This window comes from Thermobia domestica, chromosome 3 (genome assembly GCF_964235325.1).
Source record: "Thermobia domestica chromosome 3, izTheDome1.hap1.1, whole genome shotgun sequence".
Taxonomy (NCBI): Eukaryota; Metazoa; Arthropoda; class Insecta; order Zygentoma; family Lepismatidae; genus Thermobia; species Thermobia domestica.
The window spans coordinates 43,535,967-43,562,044 of record NC_137456.1 but is presented as its reverse complement, the minus strand read 5'-3'; the positions used below and the strand labels follow the sequence as shown (position 1 = coordinate 43,562,044).

The following is a 26,078-nucleotide window of genomic DNA, read 5'->3' as shown; positions in this document are numbered from 1 at the left end:
AGTCGAGCGACGAAAGAAGAAAGTGTGGTGATAGTTATAAAAACCGAATACCAGATTTCAATGAATTCAAGCTACAATGCTCCTACATATCGAAAAAAATATTTTTCGATGTCTGTCCATCTATTCGTCTCGGTTCGTCACGCTTTTACATGCACTCAAATAGAGGCCATACTGTTCAACGTATCTGGACCGAATTCTAGACATAACGTTTTAATAACATACTATCTTTCGAATTTTATATCCTTCGACACCTAAAAGTAAGGGTAATTTACTGAAGGATTAAAATTTAAAATAATTCAATTTTCTCAAGAAAAAAAAAAGCTGTGACGATTTTATTTACTTTTTATAAATATATATTTTATTAACAAATATCCACCGTATATGAATATTTTTTCTGAGAAAATATATATGGTGTAATTTACTGTATGGTATGCGTTCTTTTTCCACAATTTTCTCAACCACATTTCATAAATAAACGTATTATTAATAACCTAACAATATGACAACTCGTTCGAAGGAGTAGTTTACTCTTAGGGTGAGCTTTCCCCCGATGGTTTTCCCATTAATGCCTCAGGCAATTTTGTTCATATTTCGTAAAGAAATGTTTCATTAATATACTAAGATACAGCATAAATCGTTTATTCCGTTAACATACAGAAGAAGTGGTTTTCTCAAGGGTTGATTTTTTTTGACAATTTTCTCAGTAATAACTGAGACAAATTTCTTCTAATTTCAGTAAAAATATTGTCTGTAACACTCTTACAATATGCATAACTCGCTTGTTCCGAAAAGAAAAATCCAAAAGAGAGAGTTTACTTTGACAGTGAAATTTTTCCCGACGATTTGCTTAAAAATTATTCGATATACTGTCAAAATTACAGATAGAAGAGTTTACCTTTGGGGGTAAGCTTTTAACGATGACCTTCCTAAAAACAACTCAGGAGATGTTTGTTGTTCATATTTTATAAATACATGTTACATAAATAACCTAGCTATATGGTATAATTCCCTCATCCGGAAAATCTAGAAGTGGTATAATACTTTTGACAGTAAGTTTTACCCTGCGATTTTCTCAAGAACGACTCAGGCGATTGTGTTCGTATTTCATAAATAAATGTTTTATGAAAACACTAACAATATAGCATAGCTTGTTTGTCCTGAAAAGATCCACAAAGGATAATTTATTCTTGGGGTGACTTTTTTCATGATTTTCTCAGAAATTACTCAGACGCTTTTGGTTATAGTTCGCATACAATTATATCCTTAATAATTCTAATATATGGATCAAGTTATTTCTAACCAAAATATGACCAATGGGTACTTTACTTTTGGGCCTGAAGTTTCTTCTAGCAAAGTTTTCCAAAATATTATTTTATTCGCAATTTCCCAAATAAATGTTTCAATAATAGTTGCAGCCTAACACGAGTCAGTGTAAGAAATTCAAGCGAGAAAGTACAGTGCGTTTGCTCCGTACCCTTTCTTAAATGTATTTTTAATGTTACACCTAATCACAATTTTCCGAACAAAATCGAAACCTCTTTTTAAATGTGCGTTGTTGTGGTCAAATGGTTCAAGTGCATTGGTTCTGGATTTGATTTCCAGTGAGAGCTAGTGTATTTTCGTCCAAGAGATGTTACACGTCGGTGCAAAGAAAAAAAGTGTTTAAATAAGCCTAACCAAGCTAATCAACAAAGAAATAATACAATGTTACGAAATTATCGTAGAAACGTTGTTAATATTAGGTAGGTGCGACTGAAATGTCCAAACGATGATTGTCAATTCCAAAGGTAAAAAAGTGAAAAATACAATGCCAGGTTAATCAGTGGCCTCTAGGTAAAGCTATCCTACTAACATAAGAAGTGATTGAGACGCCAAAAAATGTTGTAATCGCTGGGAGACATGTTAGGAGAATACAGAGGTGAGAGAGAGTTTAATACTGCGAATCATGGATAGTCTTCACTTTCGTTTGAGGGCGAATATTGAAGTCCGTAGGCCTACATAGGTTTGCATTGAAATGAACATTCTTGTTTTCGGCCGGCGGGAGCTCAAGTGGTTCAGATTCCACTTTAATCAGTAGGTCCACGTCTCATATAGCCTCGCTGCTGAAAGAGACGATAAACTCAAAATCACATCACACATCTTTCTTTTCGCCTTTGTTTTAGCCCATAAATGTCTCTGTTCATGAGCTCCTTAGTGGATATGCGGTTAGCGCATGCGCCTTTGGCGTGGAAGACACGGCTTCGATTCCCGGCGAGAGCTCACGTGGTATAGAGTCCACGTTAATCAGTAGGCCGAAGTCTCATATAGCTTCGTTGCTGAACGAGACGATAAACTGAAACTCAATGTCTTTGTTCATAAATTTCTTTGTGTATGGTTTTGCATATACGTGGCATGGATATTAAATTTTGATTTCTACGCCATATGTATCTAATTACATACACACCTATAAAACGAACACAACAAACTTGGAATATCTACATTGTTTGCGTATGGAAAATCATCACGTTCTGCTGCACAGGAGAGCCGTGTGTATGGAATTCCATACACGTGGCAATCAACCTATTAAGAAATGTATAATAATAATAATAATAATAATAATAATAATAATAATAATAATAATAATAATAATAATAATAATAATAAACAGAAAACGATACGATCATTTACATAATTTATAAACATAAGTTAACATTTAATAAGCATATAACTGCAATGGAATTAAGTTGTTTCTCTCTCTCCCTTAACGCAACAGCCCTTATTGTGCTAAGGCGTAGAAGAGAACTTGTAGCACTCACGATTTGGGGCGGTGTGCGGTCAGAACATCGGATCCCTTTGTTGTTAGTCCTAGCTTTCTAGACGGATGCAGTTATTCCCGATAGAATATACAAGCAAATAGACTTTTGCATTATCCCTCAATGTGATACTTGTGGTTGCTTAACCGTATACAGACAGCTGTCCATGGAAGAATCGTTGATAATAATAATAATAATAATAATAATAATAATAATAATAATAATAATAATAATAATAATAATAATAATAATAATAATAATAATAATAAATAACAGAAACTCGACAAATATTCTTGCAAATAATAGGAAACAGTTTGCGTCACACTGTTCACTTTGCTAGACACACCAGTGTGCCGCGTTATACCAATTGTGCCACACTGGAATATAGGGTATGGCTTTTTAATTTTTTCCAACTATTCCAACTGCTTCAATTGAAATGGATCTATAACAATAAGAGAGTGAATTTAGTCTTCTTACCCTTCGATTTAGAAATAAGGTTCGCGAGAATTTCATAAAAGAATAATATACTCAGAATTGTATATAGTAGTTTGTTTTATTCGAAATTACATACTTCCTACAACTGTTTTTTTATTGAAATGATTTGAAATGAAACCTTTAAGTTTTACGTCCCACGTTATGCCGGCTAGGCTAAAGGAGACAGTGATGATAAGAAATGAATGAAATGGTCGAATGAAGAAAGTGGGATAAAACGGGAGAACCCCGAGAAAACTTACGCACACAGTGTCCAGCACAAGGTTCACTTGGCGCGAGCATAGATCGAACCAAGGACACTATGCACAAGAGGAGAACGCTTTACCACTGAAACACCGTGGCCTCTGAAATTGCTTAAAGGAGAAAGGGACTACTTTATGAAAACTTGATGACAAACACATTTGTTAAAAAATAATGCTTTTCGTGAAATATTGCTTATAGACATGGGCGGATTAAGGCTTTTGGGGACCTAGAGCCGACTGTTTTAAGGGGGCCCTATGTTAAGAATAGTTCCAGTGCATAAATTTTCTTTGCTGCCTTCCACAGCCTCATAGGTTTATGGAACTACCGAGAACTATGCTGTAATATTTGAATGTGCTCCAAGTTTACAATAATTAGTTTAGTTAAATCCATTATTAACAATTAAATAATTGCATTCATTATTAACAGTTAAATGCTGCTGATGGAAAGACTTAAATCTAGCGATACCGCGAGCGTAACGAGCGGAAAAAAATTAGCATCGGTCTGGAGCCTATAATATAAGTTGATTACTATATTTTACTGTTAAACAGAGGGATTTTAAAGAGCCCTCTGAGCTTGGGGTCCCGAAGCCTGGGCTCCATTGGCTCCGCCCTTAATCCGCTAATGCCTATAGATTATAAATTAAAGGGGACGGGCAGGGTCCGTTCTAAAAATTCCGGCCCGTGCAGACCGCTAGCCCCTGTGTATATGCTATCTTTGGAAATACAGTAGAGTTTCGTTTATCCGACATAAAACAGACAGGCAGAATGCCGGATAATATGGGTGTGTTAAGGAAAGACCTATTAAAAGTCAAACTATGATATAATTTTACATATTACTCATCTAATAATCATGTTTTGTAAGAAACAAATATACTGCATTGACTCATGGACGTATCCAGCGTGAAGTCCTGGAAGCTGTCCCTTTCCAAACCTCAAACACTTTTTAATAAACCTACTTTTTTCCTTTTGAGGTTCTTTTATATCAGATTACTTTGAGTCAGTGTTCAAACTGTGGGCAATGCGTTGTTGTTATAATTCTAACAAGTAACACCTCCCCAGTGTAACACTCCGATTTTGATAAAATTTGGCAGGTAGATACTACACATAAAGTAAACAAATAAGTGCTTTTTTATTTTTTGCGGAAAAACGGTTCTAGGGGAAAAAGCCCCCACCCAAAATTTTGAAAGTTGACATCTGAAAGGTAAGAAAAAGTGAACCGAAGTGAATGAAATTGTGCATAGATATTTTAGACGAAAAATGAGAGAATACGGGTTTCGTATTTTCCTGGAAAAAACGGTTAGGTGGGGCACAGACTCCTCCAAACCTTTGATCATGAAATAACAAAAGTGCTAATAACAGTATGTCAGAAGTGCCCAAATTTACATGAAGAATTGGAACAAAACTTTGTGTTAGGACAATAAGCAAAAAATAAACAAATACGGCTTTTTTTATTTCCTGTGAAAAAAAAACGGTCTTCGGGGGCAAAAGGTCCTACCCAGAATTTTGAAATTTGACGCCCGAAAGGGAAGAAGAAATCGACCGAACTGAATGAAATTGTTCACAGATGTTGTAGAGGTAAGATGAGGGAATACGTGTTTCGTATTTTCCTGAAAAGAAAAATACTGTTGAGTGGACCGTGGTGTTGAGTGTCGGAAGGAGTGGACCGAAGCCAATGAAATTGTCTATAGATATTGGATATGATAAATAAAGCCTCTCCTGTTTCACAAGTGTCTCCATCAGATTTATTCAAATTTGGCAGATCAACAACAATCACAAACAGTATAGCGTATTTTATAGTATTTCACGAGGCAACTTTAACCCTTACAATGATTTTCCGCATAAACAAAAACACGTGCCGATTAATTTCCTGTTTGCTGTTGATGTGCCAAAATTGATAGGGACATCTTAAAAACACGAAAGTCCTTATTTTACATACTGTCTATACAATATCTACACACAATTTCATTTGCTTCGGTCCACTCCTTCCTGCACTTTTACGGTAATATTTTTTTTTTTTCGGAGTGGCTCTAGGCTCCAACACTGTTTTTCCGTACAAATTAAAACACATTTCATTTAATGTTTTGCAAATTGTCCCTATACGAAGTTTCGTTGCAATTCTCCATACTTTTAGGAACTTCTGACGTATACTTATTTGCACTTTTGATATTTCGTAATAACCAACTAAGAAGATCCGTGCCCCACTCAACCGCTTTTTTTTTTCAGGAAAATACGAAACACAATTACCTCAATTTACGTCTAGAATATGTGTGCACGATTTCATCCAATTCGGTGCACTTCTTGTTGCCTTTTTGGCCTTAAATTTCAAAATTTTGGGTGGGGAATTCTTCCCTCTAAAACCATTTTTTCGCAGAAAAAAACCGTATTCGTTTGTTTTTTGTGTATTGTCCCTACACAATGTGTCGTTCCAATTCTTCATGTAAATTTGGGCACTTCTGACATACTGTTATTAGCACTTTTGATATTTCGTGATCAAAGGTTTGGAGGAGTCTGTGCCCCACCTAACCGTTTTTTCCAGGAAAATACAAAACACGTATTCCTTCATTTTACGTCTGCCATATCTGTGCACAATTTCGTTCACTTTGGTCCACTTGTTTTTGCCTTTCGGGCGTCAATTTTCAAAATTTTGGGTGGGGGCTTTTGCCCCCTAAAATCGTTTTTCCGCAGAAAAAAAGAAACATGTATTCGTTTATTTTATGTGTAGTATCTACCTGCCAAATTTTATCAAAATCGGAGTGTTACTTGTAAGAATATACCGTAATGCCATTGAAACCAGGTGGAATTAAAGCACACTTTTAAATGGGATTATAATTTCGTTTCCGTTTTGTTTATAACATTACTGTATTAGAACGATACACTCATAGCCATTTGCTATTTTTTTATGTGATATACGTAGCAGACAGTTTTCCTTACATGTCTCTAGAAAATATTTTTTGATTTCGTTTGTGTTACAATGCAGTTTGACCGGTTCATAAATGAAAAGTAAGAAACGTTTAAGAGAAATACAGAACTGTTGCATTATTATTATTATTATTATTATTATTATTATTATTATTATTATTATTATTATTATTATTATTATTATTGATATTTTTGAAACATTAGAATTACATGCTTACGAGAATTCGTGTTGGGCCCCCTCCGAAAAGAAAAGCTGGATACGTGCCTGCACTGAATGATAGACGTATGAGTCATGGTATAGACGGGCGTGCTAGGCGATCGAGTCCAGAGCATCGAAAACAGACCACAACTTGCAGTTCTTCTTGCCAATTGATGCTGCTTTTTACCTGCTATGATATGTCGGATAATAATGTGGAATAAACGAAGGTCGAGACCATGGCGTATTGGTGTTTCATGCACCTAAACCTGTAAAATATTTGTGCCGAAAACATCTTTCACTCACTAGCTAAATTTGTGGGTATGATCGCACATCTTCCCTTATAAAGTATAGTCTTATAAAGAATATATATAGCATGCTAAAAACCTAAAGACCAAATTCAATAATTTTCTATAGTTTTCTTTTTTAACAACGGGAAACTTGTTTAATTCATCACGATTAATCACGTTTGATACTAAGATGTCTGTTTCTGTCTATATATATTTTTCATACTTTATTGGAGACAATTTTTTTTTCAAGAAAAGAGGATGATAAAAGAAGCTATACAACAGCATACACTAATTCTAAATAAATACGTCATCAGAAAAAACAAAAAGTTATTTCATTATTATATTGTTTCGGTTCTTATTAACATAAAAATTATACACTTTCTACAATGTTTTTTAAAGAAAAAATTGGATGGGATCGCATGGGATTCGATCTGGTGTCAAAAAATATAGGAATTACTAGTCCGCCACTCTACCCACTTGACCACACAGACTACCTTTCGTTGCCTGTCTTTTTCTTAACAAATAAATGCTCATGGCTATAGAGCATGTCACTTCCAAACTTAAGACAACAGTTTTTCTCTTTGTTTCTATACTTCCGTATAACATCTTGGTTACAGAAGCTAATTTATATTTGGTAGACAATTTACACCCTAGATTTAAACCAATAAATGCAATATATTAGTCCACTTTCCAGTTCCTTGATTCAACTAAAGTTATTCCCTCTGCAATCGTGCTGTGCTACTGCAAAAAATCCCTCGAAAACATTATTGCCAGTATACACAAAACCGAACATAATTTTGTTTTTTGCTTATATTTTTATTATTTTATTATATTTTTTAGAAATATCTCCTTAGATGGATTGCTTTCTATTATCTCCACATACTAATAACTGAATTTTACCCATAAACATAAGGAAAATGGAATAATTGCGAAAAATCGTGAGTTACAGTATACGCGCAATATTTTTTGCGCATGGGAGTACGTGTGGATACGAATCGAATGACATCCATTTCGTCGCAGTCGAACACTGGTCAGCGATGCCCAAATGGTCTTACTTTTTATTTTTGACCCCTAATTTGACCTTGAAGTGGTCGGTTCCAGAAATCAAAAGTGGTGCCATTGAATACAGCTAATCCAAATCTACATTTTAAACCCAAATTTGTAAAATACGGAGCCACGATAACTTAATTTTAGCCATATTATGATACAACACGATGTTTTAGAAAACTCAAAAAAATGAAATTTTTAAGTTTAACGTCCCACGATTATGCCGATTAGGCTAAAAGAGACAGTGATAATGAGAAATGAGTGAAATGGTGGAATGAAGAAAGTGGGAGGAAACGGGAGAACCCCGAGAAAACCCACGAGCACGGTGTTTGTCCACCACAAAGTCCACACGGCGCGAGCTGGGATCGAACCAGGGACCCCAAGCACCGGAGGTGAACGCTCTACCACTTTTTTCTTTTAAAAAACTTCCTGACTTATTTTCTACTTCAACCACTTTTCAGGACTACTAGACACGACAGGGACACGAACACAGAAACATCGAGGACAGTCAAAATTTCACCCTGGCTACTACAGAGGGACTCGAACCCCCATTGGGCTTCACCTCACGATAATCAGCCTGACGCCTCAGACCGCTCGGCTACACCCACCGGCCACTGAGCCACCGCGCCCCCTTTAGAAAACTCAATTTATTTCCATTTCTTGTCGAAGTGGCATAGCTTCCTCTCGCATTAGACCCCTCAAATTTAAGAGTGCATTTCAGGAATTCAGACAATAATAACAATAAAAAATAACAAATAATATTTCAAATCATCTTTTATAAAATAGACTTTTACATGTTTCTTTGGCAATAGTCTTTGGATTCCCTCTTCATTTATAAGTTACTATATTTATAAAAAAGCATAAATAAGAGTACATGTGACACGTATTTCTTTCTCTTGAGTAATAATAAGACACATAATATACGAGAGAGGGAATTAGTATCGAACAAAAGGCATCACTATAGTGTGGTGAACTTCTTCTAATTCAGGGTCCTCCAATCAACGCCACCAGCGCCCTCTTATAGTCACCGGATGTTTCACTCTGTAACAAAAGAACAACGAAATCAATGTTGTAAAAAAAATATTACAATAATAATAACACTGTAATAATAATACATAAATAAGTTAAATTTCACATTTGTTGTAAAACTACAGTAGACTTTCGAACTATGGGATCTCGATATTAAAACCGGAAGTGGAAGATATATCCCTTCCGGTTGCAATAGAAAGAAAAGATCCAAGATAAACCTGTTCTTGACAGTCTGAATGTGACGTATTTCTGCCAGCAACTTGCGTTCCCTTCCTCGCTCAACATATATTACGAATGTAGTTTATTTCTGTCAGTACCTTGCTTCCCTTTCTTATCTTACTTTCTGTGAATGATCTATTCAGCACGTTTACTTGAAAACTGGAAAGCTAGTTGTTACCATGGCAGTTCATTATTAAACTACTATTTTGTGTAAGAATGTCTATCATATCATGTAAAATTCATTTTACTTAAGATTATTATTTCAAGATTCCTACGTACTAAATGAATTACAGTTTCCAGTTCTAGAAAAAAAAAATGTTTGTTTCTTTCTAAATAAGATATTTTAGATATGTGGACTCGATTTTATTTAGTTTGTGTGTCTGGCTTCTATTTTCAAATTTAAAACAAATGTGTTTATGTAATTTTTCTCTTGATGAAACTAGCCTTTGCTAATTCTCAGAATGATTCTCCGAAGTCCCTGTTTGCTTCTTATTATGTTGTTAATGTGGGTTTCAAATATAAACCTTCATATTGAATATCTATATCCTTGATGGAGCTAAAATAAAAAAAATGGATATTTATTACCTACTGAAATTGGACTGACCTCTTTGTTTCGTGCAGAAGATTATGATTTTACTTATAACTAGTAAGTCGACTAGGTGGTATCCTGCTATACAATGTAGACATGTAATGTTTTATTCAAATACAAAATTGTTTATATTTCTACATCATATGAAAAGTAACTTTTTTAATGGCATATCTCTGTAATATATGTATGTCATATCTCTAAATATTCAAGTAAAGTTTATTACCCTGATTCACTTCGGTCTGGCGGCGTCAATAATCCAATCGTCCATAAACCGATTTTGTAGTTTAAGAAATTCATTAGTAGTCAGAATATGATAGATTTACTAGTATATAGAAACGTATTGGGGTATCTTATAAAATAGTTTATGAATCAGTAAATAAAAATAGAATTAATTTCACTCAAAGAGAACTAACAGAAAAGTTAAGAAGAAGTCTCTGCAGATTAGTATTTAAGGTATACGCAGATTTTTAACAGTATTTAAGGTATTCGGTAAACCAAAGAAAATTATCAAAATTTTAAGTTTAAATAACATTCTATAGGGTTCGCACGAAGAAAATCTCAATGTTTCAAGGCAAATTGCATTAAGGGAAGTTCTTTACCAAGGAGTGGTCGAGATTCCAGACGAGGTCTGCCAAGGAGTGGTCAAGATGCCGGACGAGGTCTTTCAAAAAGTGGGCAAGATATCGGATGATGTCTGTTAAGGAGTGGTCGAGATGTCGGACAAGGCCTGTCAAGGAGTGGTCGAGATGTCGGACAAGGTTTGTCAAGGATTGGTCGAGATGGACGAGGTATACAGTTAAACAGACACCAAAAGAATATAGTGAATGAAGAAAGACTCTGGAGACACATGGAGACTCTGCATCTTCACCATCCTGAGTACATTGTTGTGCAACATAAGGACATTATGTCTATTGACCATTGTTGGGCGTTGCGGACAAGTTTGAGGTCAACAATGTAGATACCCGTAAGGATGGTTTCGCCTCGAGGAGAGAAATACATGATGGATTACTTCTATCATAGACCCTATCCCATCAATATCTGAGGGTGGAGGATACTTTCGGGCATCACCTTGAATGTTGACCTATCTTAAACCGTTTGCGATTACCGTAACAGATTCGTTTTCCATTAGAAGAGAAAATCTGATGCTGAAAACCATTCCGGTTATTCCTTACACACAGAAAACTCCAGATCCACAGGTAACAATCCCTGTTAGTTGGTGTTATTTCATGTGGTTATCATTTTTTAACAAATTTCGGAGCCACTGTACGATATGGCATTGCGTATCCTTTACTCGTCTGAAATTTCAAGAACACTTCTGTGAGGGCTCACTTCTACGGTGTTACTGAGAAGCTCTCCACGGTGTTTTAATGTTGTGTCACGGGCACGAAATTTCACAAATCAACGACGTATGGTGCGGTCATTTATCACTCCTGACCCAAATACATTTTAAATGTTTTTCACTGCTCGATGTGTAGAATATTACAGTTTAAATTCCCAAAAGAAAATCTTTCGCAATTTTATGATTTATATGTTGCACTTTCACACGACCTTGTTCAAAAGCGTACTGCCTTCTGATTGACTGGGCACCGAAGTCTGCTTTCTGAACATATACGGAGACTGTGACGTCGTACTTGAGAATACCACAATCTATCAAATTGGTTGCATTACAGAGAGTGGTTTTCTCACCAGATGAAAATAAATGCCAGTTGATATTTACCTCAAATAAACAGTTCAGACTACATCTGTGATTCGTCGTTAGGACATATATTTTAATCAAATGATTGAAGAGCAGCAGCACTTTAAATAGTTTTCATTTCTTTTGGAAATTGTATGGTGGATCATTCCCATACTTTACATGTTAAATTGAGGAAACAATGTTTGACACAACTTAAGAAATATAAGTTCTGGAAATGCTAATAGTAGAAATGTTACTCAAATTTGCTCTGAATATACATCTCTCTCTCTCTCTCTCTCTCTCTCTCTCTATATATATATATATATATATATATATATATATATATATATATACTGTATATATATATTACAGTGGCGTATTTAGGGGGCTTCCGGGCTGAAGCCCCCCCCTACATCTTACTTACTACAGTAAAGTATATGAAATATCTTGCATAATTTTCACATTTTCAGGCAAAGCCCCTCCCCAAAAGTTAGCAAAGCCACCCCGAAACAAAATCGTAAATACGCCATATATATATATATATACATACATATATATATATATATATATATATATATATATATATATATATATATATAGTAAACCTAGTTTACGCTTCATTTATACAGAACAAGTCAATATGGATCCGATTATCCGATTTCAGAAATTTATTCTGTGAAATCTACTAAATACCGGTACATGTTATTGTGAGACATGTTTCGAAAGGCTAATTCTCAAAGTTCAGTTTCCACACGCAGTGTTTCCACTTTCTACTGCTGTATGTAAGAAGCAAGCAGTTAAGAAAAATGGCGTTGACTGGAGAACAGAAATTTTTGTGTGTGCTTGATTGTCATGTAAACAAGTCCGTAATTTTTGTTGACTTTCGTTTACAGATGCAACCCGAATCTCTGAAATATTACCATTTACCATTTACGAACGGCCTTCTCCGTAGGTATATTTCTGCGATATTTGGTATGTAAATGCTGTTACACACTAATCATAGAGTTGTTTACAGGGCCGTAACTTGTGGGGGGGCAGGGGGAAACTGCCCCTCCAGGGAAACTCCCCGTCGTTTGAGGAGGGCCCATTTTAAAACAAAATTTTCTTATTCCATATACGATACGAACATGAAATTATAAATGAAGCATCAAACAGGTTCACTACATTACATAAACAAAACAGCACACAAAAGGTCAATAAAACAAAAAATGAGTCGTGGGCCCATTTCAGTAAAAAATGTCTACTACTAGAGGCCGTAGAAATAATATTTATTCCTATGGCTTGCTTTGAGATTTGTCAATATTGTTCCCTTAATTAATTTGTTATGTATGGAACGGGCCCAGAGGCATAACTAACGGCCCGCAGGCCTTGCCGTGCGGGAGGGCCCACAGGCTCCGGGGGCCTATAAACAGTAGGAGAGAGAGGGAAAGAGGGGGCCAAAGAATTAAAAACAACTTTTTCTATGGGGCCCAAATACGCGTATTAATGCCCCAGAAAAAGATCTAAGTTGCGGTGCTGCTTATTTCTCCAGTCAACGCCATTTTCCTTATTTGCTCGTTGCTGATTGTTACCGGTAGAAAATAGAAATACTGTGTGGAATCACCTTCGTCTATATCTCGTAAATGACTCCTCAGATCATTCTGTACACCAAAGATCGATAGAACTTCTGATTCGATTGGAATAATTAAAAATTATAATGTAAACACGTTCGCTGAGACCTCTTCTTAAGAAAGAAAGAATGAGAAGAACCATCACCAATTTTTCTAAGTAAAATTCACCAAAAGCCTCTGCATATACAAGGGATAGAATCAACAAGCGAAGACATAGGTGTATTACATATTATTAAAAAAAAAAAAAAAGAATATTTCTACCTGCCAATATCCGTTTGAGTAGATGGACTCGCCCTATAGGATTGGAACAAAATACAAAATAAAAATAAAATAAATTCTAAAAATAAAAAAGAGAAATACATAAAGGAGAATTATAAAAAATAAATTTAGAAAAAATTAAAAATATAAAAAATAAATTTACAAAAAATTAAAAATATAATAAATAAATAAACCAAAAATTAAAATATAATAAATAAATAAATAAAACAAGAAAATTAAAAATATAATAAATAAAACAAAAAAATAAAAATATAATAAATAAAACAAAAAATAAAAATATCTATCTATATATATAAAAGAGAACGTACAAAATCCTTTGTCCGCTCATCACGCTAATACGGCTGAACCAATTTCTTTCATTTTTGGGGGGTTATTAGGATTTGGACCCTAGATGGTTTTTATCATATCACTTTAATTTTTAATTACCAGTGTCTTGAGATAATTGACCATTCAAGTGTCCATAACGTACAAATCCTTTGTTATTAGTTCATCATAGGTAAAAATAAACGTATTTATATGCAACCCGCATGACCGTGTCACTCGGCGGGTTAACATAAATGACAGGCGATATACAGCGGAAAATAGCTTGAATCTTCTGTTTAAAATTTTTTAATTGATTTGCTTATTTTTACAGACACTTTTACAATATGCCAGCACCGGGATGACCGCAGCGAAGCGGGGCGGGTTAACATAAATGACAGGCGATATAATGTTAAGATTTACTGCAATCTTCTATGGTTTTTATCATATCACTTGAAAGCGAAAAAGTAAAAATTATCTAAGTAACAAAGTTTATTGCGTTCCGGGGTGACCGCAGCGAAGCGGGGTGAACGCTGCTAGTAATAAATAAATAAAACAAAATAAAAAGAAGCATATAGGAATAAATACAATATTCAAGCTGGAATAAAATAACCGCTTAAAAAAAAGAAACAGGATTTTCAGCATTTGATTTGATAAGTTATATTACTGGAAATAATTATCTTACTTTGTAATGTCATTATTTGAAAATTTTAGACACATCAGCACATCAATGATATTAACAGGAAAATTATGAAGATATGAAATGAAAATGAAAGCTTTGAGTTTACGTCTCATCATTATGACCTTTAGGCTAAGGGAGACCATTATTAAGGCAAGTGAATGATAAAGGAAGAATTGGTGGAAATAGGAAGTGGGAGGAAATTAAAGTACCCCGAGAAAACCCAAAGGCACAATATTGTCGACCACAAACTTACTTGCTCAGGGATGGAATCAGGGACCACATGCACCAGAGATAAGCGTTCTACCAGTTTTTTTCAAACTTCCTGACTTATTTTCTACTTGAACCACTTTCCAGAACTACTAGACACGACAGGGACACGAACACAGAAACACAGTTAAAATCCCACCCTTGCTACTACAGAGGGACTCGAATCCCTAATGGACTTCACCACACGATCATCAACCGAACGCCTCAGATCACTCAGCTACACCCACTGACTCCACTCAGCCACAAAGCCTATGAAGATAGGTAAGTTAGGAAATAGTTCTGAATATGAGTATATATAGAACTGAATATTATTTGTCCTCCATGGATATCCACTCCAAGTCTCCGTTTTTAATTATTTTTTTTTAAACACGAAACAAATCTTTCAGTTTTACATCCTACACATACGACGTGTAGGCTAAAGGAAGTGCTAATAATGAGAATGAATGAAATTGTTGAATGGTGTTTGTTCATACGGTGTTTGTCCACCATAAAGCCCACTTGACGCGAGCTGAGTTCGAACCAGGAACCCCACGTACTAGATGTGAATATTGTTCTATTGAGCCACTGCACTTAGAAATTGGCTCGGTCCAGTTTTTTTTTTTTTTTTTTTTTTATCATGTCACTTTCATTAAAATATGTATCCTGAGAATGAGGAGGGATTCTTTCTTCTTTTTTTTATTTGTCAGAAATGCAGTATCTCACGTGGTTCTCAAGTTAGCCAGATGACACTTGGTATACAAACTTTTTACTAGCGGATAGTCTAAAATGTATTGAGTCTTTTACGTGGGAGATGTCGTTACTGTGTGGTTAAACAGGACTTTAAAAAAATGATCAAGAAAAAGAATTTACAAGAAACGTAAGAGCGAACAGTAGGGCGAACGGCATCATCCTTTTTAAGCCTCCTAAATATCCAGAACTGGGACTCAAAAAACGTAAGACTATGGGAAAACACCCTGAAAATCATATGTATATATATATATATATATATATATATATATATATATATATATATATATATATATATATATATATATATATATATATATATATATAAGCTGGTTGATATGCTTTGAATAGGGCTTTTTAGTAAAATAAGAGAGATTAAAAATTAGTCTGACTTGGGAATCATTATTAATGGTTCCATATTGTCACCATTGAAGTGATATGGTTTGCATACAAACCGAACTTCTTCCCTTGTAGATAGGTACCATACCTACAAGCAGTATTATCATTCAGACGTTTCGATCGAACCGGTTCTTCAGATTCCTAGAAACGGTGGCTAAAATTCTCTTTCCACGTCTAATTATATCCAGTACGTAAGAAAAACTATTAATTCTTCAGCACTATTTTCGAGAATCTAATTCATATATCTTTCAAAGAAACAGTTAAGGGATGCTTCACTAGAGAGAAGACACTTCTATTTTCTACAGTTTCTTATCAATGGAAATGTAATTCTGCCGATTTCCAGGACGCAGTTCATTTCTGAAATATGTGTTTAAATGACGCAAACCGATAAGAAATGTCTGGGATCCTTGATGCTTTTTGTGTGATGACACAGAAATGTCCCTGCCAAGGATGCCGGGGTTTGAAGATCAGTAAGGATGCTCTTACTGTTCAAGACCAGGGGATCTCGGGGTATGAAATTCTACTTAGGTTTGGTGGAGAGGGGTCCGTGCGTCCTTCTCCTGAAAGTTTTGAAAATTTACCCGCCTAAGAATGCAGTTTTAGTTATCTTTGAATGAAAATATATTCTTTTTAAATTTACAGTACAAAATATGTATTCTTGAATGAGAGTATGGCAACGTAACCGGGGAGGATGTTGTACACTGAGTTTCTAACTTTCAGATACGGATGGAAATATTTTCCACCAATATGCTACGAAAGAAGTTAAAGTTGAGCTATCTTTGCAAGGGAGAACAAGGAAAGAGACAGAGACAGAGAGAAGGTAAGGTAGCAATTTCTCTTTTCGAAGTGATTGATGCTACCTCATGTCACTTTGACCCCATCCTTTCAACACTGATTCCTTCGAAACTTGTAATATACAGCTAAATATTTCTAACAAAAAATAAATAAATAAATAAATAATAAATAAAAAATAACCTCGCTGCCTATACTGGCAAATACATTTCTAAGCAAATAAGTGAAATTCGCCTGAAATACGAGGTATGTTGAAAAAGTATCGAATCATTTTTCGCACGTAAACCACTGAAACGCGGAAGACTTTTTTTCAGCGTAGATGTAGAGGAGACACTTACGCGCAGTCGTGATTTTTTTTTCTCGCCCGTAAAAAGCGTCACTTGCTGGCAGTCGGCCAACGAGTGGAGACGTGTAGTGAGCGCTCCTCGGATTTCAGTTGTTTTGTAAAATGACAGAAACATTTGAGCAGCGATAATGCATCAAATTTTGTCAAAAGCTTGGCGATACTCAAGAGTAAACCATTCAATTAGATTAGTACATTCGATTTTGAACGAGAATTTGGACATGAGGAAAGAGTCCGCAACATTTGATTCAGGCTTTCACCGCAAGGTGACCAGAACTTTTACTTTCCAAAACGGGACGCATACGAATCGGCGACGGGGGGGGGGGGAGGGACTTCCACATTGCATTTTGGGACTCAGCAGTGTTTTTAATTTACAAAATACACAAGTAAGAATGATAACACAGCGTTTCTAATTTAAGTACTACCCAACAATACTTTCAACTACTTCAACACTCAGAATTCCCACTGAATTCCCACTTGAACCACAGAACACTCAATTTTCATTTGAATATTCAGCAGTTCTAGGCACGGCTGAACCTTCCCAATGTATTGGTACGGAAGAGTGTAGAATTAGCATTGACCATTTATATTTTGAATAATAATTACGGGACACCTGGTTCATGTTTGCTTGAAAACGGGACATTTAGGCGTCCCGTTTGAGAATCAGAAAAAAACGGGACAACGGTTGAAAATAAGGGACTATCCCGGCTAAAACGGGACGTCTGGTCACCTTGTTTCACCGCCAAACACAACATTCCTGTGTGTCGTCAGGCTCTCTACTCACCCGACATGGCTCCGTGTGATTTTTTATTTTTGTCATTTCCCCAGCTGAAAATACCACTAAAAGGGACCTGATTTGAGTCAAGAGAAGACATCATGCGGAATATATCGGCACGGTTGCTCACCATTTCAAAGACTGCGTTCCACACGTATTTCCAACAATGGTGGGAGTGCTAGGAGAAGTGTGTGCATTACCAAGGAGACTCATTTGAAGTAGATTGGTGTTTCGTTTTGGCCAACCAAAAGTTCGATACTTTTTGAACACCTCGTATGAGACCAAAAATATGCTTTTGTATCACTTTAGGCCCAAAAATATGGCCTAAGGGTAAAATATAGTTCAAATATGCATGACCAATAGAAACCATATTTTGTGTTCACTATAACCAGAAATGTGCTTTATTTAATTAGACATGTAAGAAAGATACCACTATAAAAATAGAACGTCAAAGATAATCGAATCTTAAGAATAAAAAATCTGAGTGTGCACTATTACCCCACTTTATCCCATGAGAGCATACGTCCATATGTGCTACAGTTTAATATAGTTTATTTAGTTTATATAGTTTCGTTTCTTTAGTTTAAGTTTATGGTTGTTTTCACACATAACATACAATCGCTCATTTACTTTGTATTTATGAGTTTTTCGTAGATAATAACTTAATCGTTTATTTAGTTTGTCTTTATGATTGTTTTTCATACATAATGAACAATTCGTTTGTTTAGTTTTTTTTACATAGGTAATGAACAATTCGTTTATTTAGTTTGTGTTTGTTTTTCATAGATAATGAACAATTCCTTTATTTCATTTGTATTTATGATTGCTTTACATAATAATGGACAATTTCTTTATTTAGTTTTAGTCCAATTGTAGCGAATATGATTTCTAGTTCAATATTATTTGCTATTGTCCATGCTCATCTTAATACATAACGTTTGTGTATGAAAGTGCAATAACTGGTAAATCTAAGCATGACTGTCCTTTACAAAACTACTCATAGAAGAAAGTGTGTCACAAAAGTAAAAAAATACTATTTACAATTTAACAAAACAGTAAATACTTTAAAAATGCTACCACCAATCCCGTGAATTGTTGTTTAATAAATGACGTGAAACAAACCCATAACCCTCAACCACTAGAAACCGAAAGTGAAAAGTTATTAAATTATCATGTATTTACTCAACTACCTTCCAATACTGCTTCCAATCAAGAAACTCGCCCTATTTAAGAATAATAGTAACTAATTAATAATTTTACGGTAAATAGGTAGACTTTACCTGAATTTTAAATATGACACTGGCAAACAAAGATAGATACAAAACAAAAAATAGATACAAAAATTACAGTTTGTGAATATCTTCAAATTTTCTACAAGAGTGATAAATTTAGAATTAAATATACATGTGTACAGATTTCTAGGGAAAAAATATTACGGATAACTTCACAAATGGCAATAATTATAAACATTCCATTTAGTAACTTCTAGATTTCTAAATTCAATTTCCACTGTAATTTATTTTGCCTTGGATTCGATTTTGTTTCACTGGATTGGAATTGTCACGCCCTAACCTAACCTAACTCGTTGTAGTTGTCACGTTTTCTTCCTATACAAGATGTGTTAATTAAGATAAAATGAAAGCAAAATTGTAATGCGTTACGTTTCAGATCGCAGAAAGGGTTAATATATTTTTTTTTTATTTGTAGTAAAATGATGCTTAAAAATAAAGAAGGAAAACCCTTAAGGACGAAATCACGCAAATTATTTTTTAAAACGCATATATAGCATATGAAATAAGGTATGTTGCGGAAAAGCGACTAGCTACAATGCTGTAATACCTCGAGAATAGTTTGGTTCAAAATAGGTACCACTCCGTCAATGAACTCTAGAAACAGTCATTGATGTCAGACCTATTTTATATTATAAAATCACTGTTTTCCAGTAGAACAAAACAAAACCAACAGAAACAGAGGAACACGTTGTTCTGTTGCCGTCAATGTCCTCATGCTCACAGAAGTAGATAAAATCGACAACAGATGGCAGAGTAAGCAAGGGTAAGTTGACTTGTAGCGGTATTTACGGTAATCGCTACACACCGGCTCTCAGAAGCACATACGTCGGTAGTTCGCAGCATTCGTCCAAAAGGGGTTAACACTGAGAAAAAGCTAGGATACAGTCACAGAAAAAAAGCCACGACACTTGTTTAGAAAGAATAAGTAAGTTCCTTTCATATCGTGGAACTATGTTAAACATTCAAACCATGGCGACCCATTATTATAACCATAACAGGGTTCGAGCACTGGGTTTTACATATAACGATAAAAGCTTCTTAACGAGTAATTCAATCTTGGAGAAAAATTAAACCTTTTGATAGTGTATAAGGAATATCTTCATTCCTTCTACATATAGTTAAGAAAGTATTAAAACATTATGATCAGAAATATTATATGTAATTAGTGTTTCTTTCAGAAACAAATTTCCGAGAGGGCATACTTAGTATTCCGGGAGCACTGTTGGTACTATTCTATTTATTAGGCCTATATAATAGACTTCGCACGTTCAGAGCTCGGGGTGGGGGGTGGTGGCGTGCTCCTCTAGAAACATGTCTTAAAGAAATTCTATGTAATAATTTAATAAAATAATAAAGTTCACCCTTAAAAACCTGGCTAGTTGCTTACTCATAAATGTAATGAAGAACTTTTAACTCTTTCCACTTTCTCTGCTCTATGTACTCGTATTTCTCTGTTCTTCTACCCTACCCTCGAGTTCTCGATAGATTACACAGAAGCTTATAATAAAAGAAATATCACGGTGGTAGCTCCAACACACGAGCTATGTGAATGGATTTTTTTATTTTATTTTATTTTATTTATTTATTTATTTATTTATTTATTTATTTTTTTGCGGGTCTCACCCGACATGCAAGAGCAAACTCAATGCAATATTTAGGTTGTCAGAGCTGCCGCGACAGTCGAAGTGAAAGGGTTAAAAAAATAGAGACAAAAACTTCCAATGCATTTTTTTAAACATGTGAATCCGGAAGCTCATATTACATCACAGTTGTCAGGCACAAGATTTCTGATCTATTAAAAAATGTCCTGAAAACAACTGTTTGTTCATTTTAGAGCATATTCCAAATATGAGCTTATAATATCTGGAAATTCTAATTTTGTTTGCCCGTCATTTAGTAAAACTCAGGGACAGGGATTAAGTTCACTGTCAATTATTGCTCAAACTATAGTATGACGGGCAGCCAAAAAGTTCTCGGAATTCTTTTGTATTTTGTGCTGCCAAAATGTCTTGAGCCGTGGCAAAAATGCGAACTAAAGCTCACACCCTCACACACCCTGTGCTGAGCCAATAAGGGTTCAGCTGTTGCTAAGCGAGAGAAAGTGAGTGGAGATCCTTCAGCCGATAGCAGCGCTTGCAACGGAAGACTAGGGATCAAGTCAATGTGGTATATGTATAGCCATAGGCGCCGGAACCTGGGGGCTCAGTCCCCTTCAGCCCCCCCAATGTTACCGATGAGGGGGCTGAGCCCCCTCAATGTTTCAGTTCTGTTTTCGTATTTTTATTTCTTCAAAATAGTTTTTCCAGACTTAGTGTTTTTTGAAAACTGACTACTCAGGTGCATCTTCATTTTCAGAACAGTATTTAGTTCAGAATTTTTATTGAAAAGAGAAAAGAGATTATATGGTTCTTAAGTTTTTTCCCTCCCGCTCCCAGCTTCAATTCTTTACTGGTGACTGGACTGGTGAGCATTGTCGTCATGGAGTATCAAAGCAAACAGAGAGAGTAAAAGAATTACCGTCGTTTTATTAGTATATGATGTAAGGACAAGTATAGTTTTTCTCTAGGAATTCTGGAAGCCCACTGAACTTTCCCCTGCTAGCCCTTAATACACATGCTACTTTATGTAGAGGTTTATGACCCCAATTTGCAGAAATAGGGGTTTATGACCCTTGGTTGCACAAAATCCTTTCTTCTGATTTCTTTCTTTCTATATTTTTCACATATTGGGTTTTGATCATTTTGTGGAGAAAACGGAGACATTAATGTATACATCCCTTGTTTCTTGTTCGAAAGATTTCGTGTCGTGTCGGTGTTTTAGTTTATCGCTGGTGTTGACAGAAAAAAGAAAACGTTATTCTGGTGACTTGTTATCGTTTGTTCTCTAGAAGAAGAGGAATGTGAGTTTTAGTGAAGTGTTTTAGTTTTATTTATTCATTCACTATTTACTGGTAAATAGTGTTAATTGCAAATTTGGAAAATGGATCGTTTTGTAGTGAGAACGGAAAAAGTGCAGAATGAATCTGTCCGTGATTGACAATAGGGATACATATTCCACCGTTATTATTATTATTATTATTTTTTAAGCTACCATCCACCACTTGCACAGCGGGGAGATCCTTTTCTTCTTTAAGACGACTAAAGTCCTATCTACGATCTATTATGGAACAAAAACTGCTCAACGCGTTAGCAATTTTTAATTGTCATCAAGAACTTTCTGCAGCACTCGATCTTGATCTTATTGCAGACGAATTTATAATGCGCATCGAAATCCACAGGCAAACCTTTGCTATGAAAAAGAAGTAATTCTCCGTTTGCCGACTACAAACTTGCACCTGGATGGAAGAAAGTGTCAATTAAACATAAGTGAGTTTAGATTAACATAATATTAGAATTTAATGAGAAATTTAAAATTTGGTAGACCCTAGTCATATCTTAATATTATATCTATTTTACAAGTAAATATAGGTGCAGAAAGCCGTACTGTATCATTCAAATATTGACAATATTTATACAGTGAAACATCTCTTAACGGACAGCCCCATAATGTGAAGAAACTTTTTTTTTTTTGTCCTTCCCTGCAGAAATATGTTGTGGGAGAAAACACTTCCTTTTATGGACACTTCTCATTAAAGGGCAAATAGTCATGTTCCATCGATGTCCGTTGAGAAATTAACTAAACCTATTATTCTATGCGATAAAAGACTAAACAGTTTATTGGTTATAATGACTTATTAGCCATTGTCGTTTCTGAATTGTTGCAACTATATTTTTGAATTGAGTTGATTATCATTCAGCTATTTTTACAGCAGCGCGGCTATATGAGACGCGGACCTACAATTTAAGGTGAAATCCGACCCACTGTCTTTCAATGCTGTCCCACCGGGAATCGAACTCGGGACTCTGCACCAAAGGCACACGTGATATCCACTACACCAGCAAGGAAGGCTGCAACTGCATTGTGACGAGCTGTCAGTAGTTCATTGTTGGCGCACAGAAACGAGGAACGTAAATAGGGAGAAACACTGGCGCAAATCCCAGGGTGCTGAGGGGGACATGTTCCCTCCAATCTTGGAACTGGGAGGACTGTCCCCCCAATAATCTGATTTGATTTTTTTTTTTTTTTTTTTTTTTTTGCCTAAGTAGAAACATACCAATTATAAATATGTATGTATTCAGATTTCAGAATGTGTTCACGGCACTGGTTTGTAATACTTATATGTACCACTACTTCATCGCCTGATATGTAATATACAACAGGTTCACCTTAGAAATCAGATTCATTTACCGTAATATGAGTCTCATCTCCTCCACTCCCCCAAAATAAGCCTCAAATCTACACACCTCCCAATGTTGAAGACAACTCTGCTCCCTTGATTTTCCACAGCATTGTTTTTCAATTTCATAAATACTTTGAACATCGCTTATGAAAAAATACTACGGCAGAATGTCTTGCCCGCCCCTCGATTTGCGCCGCTGGGGAGAAAACGAATGAAAGCTGTTTGAGGGGGGGGGGGATCAGGCTGGAAGGTGCCCAAATCCATCACTGAATAAAATCAGTTGGTTTTCTACCAACTAACCCTACATCTAACAAATTCCTTGTTCCTGTTTACAGTGGTTGAGCCCCCCCAATGTTTTCCTCGTGTCGGCGCCTATGTGTATAGCTCTTTATTACCACAATATAAGTACACACTTATTTAATCGCCTTCAAAATTGACACCTTCGGAACACACATACATCTGTTCCACCGCTCCTGCGATTGGTGGAAACACCGACCAAAGAGGTTTTTTTTTTTTTTTTTTTTTTTTTTTTTTTTTTTTTTTTTATATATATATATATATATATCTTTCCAAGTTCAGACGTCGCGTTGGTATTGATCTCTCTTGCGTTGGCGAAACGGAAAAGGCCAATTTTTAGCTTTGGGAAGAGCCAAACATGTGATAGTGCTAAACTGTTTTTAAAGCTATCAAACTCTCTCAAGAAGATTTTCCCCAATTGGCACATGAACTTGAAGTTTGAGCGTTGCTTGATCTGTGAAATTGCACCAACTGATTACCACACACTCCATCGCTCAGCTACATTGCTCGTTAGACGTATTAATACTTATCAAATTTATAATTAGACAATCTAAGATCTGTACTGTATAAGATTCATTGCGATTACCTCACAAATGCCAAAACTAGAACAACATTCCGGGAACTTTTTGAATGCTCCTCGTATAACTTAAAGAACCTTTTTTTCTTTAAAGATTTTATGTAATTATTTACAGCACAATTGATAAAAGTATCTGTGTATAATAAACCATAATTAGAAGTACAAGTCGTTAACATTATAATCTTGTATTATTAGCATAAATTTAGAATGATAACACGAGTTAAGAAATGTGGACCGTTAGTTTAGCATTATTATTTTTATTTTTTTCTTACCTTAACTGCGCTTTCTAATGTTTTATCAAACAGCCTTTCGTATTCTCGTTTGATCGTTCCTAGATCTACTTCGCAGCGGCTGACAATGATTCGGATCAGAGTTTTATCATCTGTCCCCATTCCAGCCATCGCTTTCTCCAACCTTCTAGCAAAGTACGTTGGACGACTTTGAACGCACTCCACTGAAATAAATAAATAAATGTATTTGCAGTATCGGCGTGTAACGAAAACGAAAACGAAAATCCAAAGATGAAACATAAATTAATCAATAGATCTCATTAATGTCGCATAATCACTCAACAATGTACAGAAAAAATATGTAAGATATAAAGTAAATTCTAAGTTAGAGATAAGAACTTTGGTATTTGAACATTTCATTTAAAATAATTAATAACAGAGCCACACACACAATAAATAAATATAAAAGTTCCGTGTACCGGACTCCAGGATATTGATTCGATCTATTTTGTTACATAGAATCCAAATTTTGAAACCCTAGGACGACTGACCGTGACAATTTCGTTTTATTCGCGAAAAATGTGTCTCCTCCCTATCAAAAATCGCTCAAAATTTTCGCCCATAAAAAATTCGCACGATCAATCATCCTGGGGTTTTGAAAGTTGGATTCTATGTAACAAAATACACAGAACTTTTTTTTTGTATATCTGTGTTACATGTATCCTATCTGTGTTACATGTATCTTATCTGTGTTACATGTTACCTATCTAAAATCGCTCAAATGTTCCCGTCATCCCCCTGGAATTTGCGCTAGTGGTCAGGATCTTACATTCAAATGGACGCAGCTGACGTATGTAACATAAGTATATATACGTAATATACCTAAGAATTAAATGTCAGACATCCTACAGCAGCATGATGTAAGCGGGAAAAGGACAGTACATATGTAGTATGTGGATGACGTATGCTCCATACAGATTTATGTAGTAAACTTATGGAATCCGTATATTTGCACAATACACCGCTGTCCGGATAACAGGGTTTTCTCAGTGTATAATATTATTTATGTATTTTACTTGTTACCGGGAATACTGTTTAGCAATTAACCTGTTTTATAATAAGCTATCTAAACAATTAATTATAGTTACGTAACAAAATAACAACAAAATAGCTTCTGCATTGATAATTAGCTTTAATTTAGTTTTAGTTAGAGAGACTGAATGAAATTTAGCAAAAAAAAAAGAAAAAGAAAAAAAAGAAAAAAGAAAAAAGAAAAGAAAATAGCATAATATAAAAGTGAATACAGAAGTAATTACCTATTGCGAGTAGTCCGTCTAACAATTCTCCAGAGAGTTCAGCTTTCAAAGCTTCTTCGATGGTCCTTCCAGCGACATTCTTATATTCTTCAAATATTAATTTCAACTGGGCGTAGCTCTCGTGGGCCAGAATATCATTGAAAACCTCTTCATCGGTTCCCAATTTGGCCTCTCCTGGAATAAAATGAAAAGTAATTCATTGACGAACGTATATTTTAATTTACACTTTGTATCCGATAACAAAACCGTTCTTTCAGTGTTAAACTCTCTAAAAGTTATTCAGTATCTCTTCGCTAGTGCTAAATAGATCATGTGAATTCGGATTGATTTCCGGAGGGTTTCCTAGACTCCGTTCAAGGGCGGCTCTTGAGGGAATTTATATCGCTACAAGCAAAAGGAAGAAGATACCTTCAGATAATTATAT

General features: G+C 35.2%; 1 protein-coding gene across 3 annotated transcripts in view; it reads right to left on the bottom strand.

Annotated features, from left to right (window-relative positions):
• Window positions 1-8,734: 8,734 nt before the first annotated feature.
• Window positions 8,735-26,078, bottom strand: part of LOC145680334 (annexin B10-like) — a 91,897-nt gene continuing 74,553 nt past the window's right edge. For 2 of the 3 annotated variants that reach the window (XM_081750719.1, XM_081750720.1), the window contains exons 7-10: window positions 25,655-25,828; window positions 24,381-24,562; window positions 13,362-13,394; window positions 8,735-9,019 (exon numbers count right to left, since the gene is read on the bottom strand). In XM_081750719.1, coding sequence (XP_081606845.1) covers window positions 8,963-9,019; window positions 13,362-13,394; window positions 24,381-24,562; window positions 25,655-25,828 — 446 coding nt within the window. In that variant the 3' untranslated portion in view covers window positions 8,735-8,962. The remainder of the gene's footprint in view (window positions 9,020-13,361; window positions 13,395-24,380; window positions 24,563-25,654; window positions 25,829-26,078) is intronic. The other variant, XM_081750721.1, reaches the window with a different exon arrangement.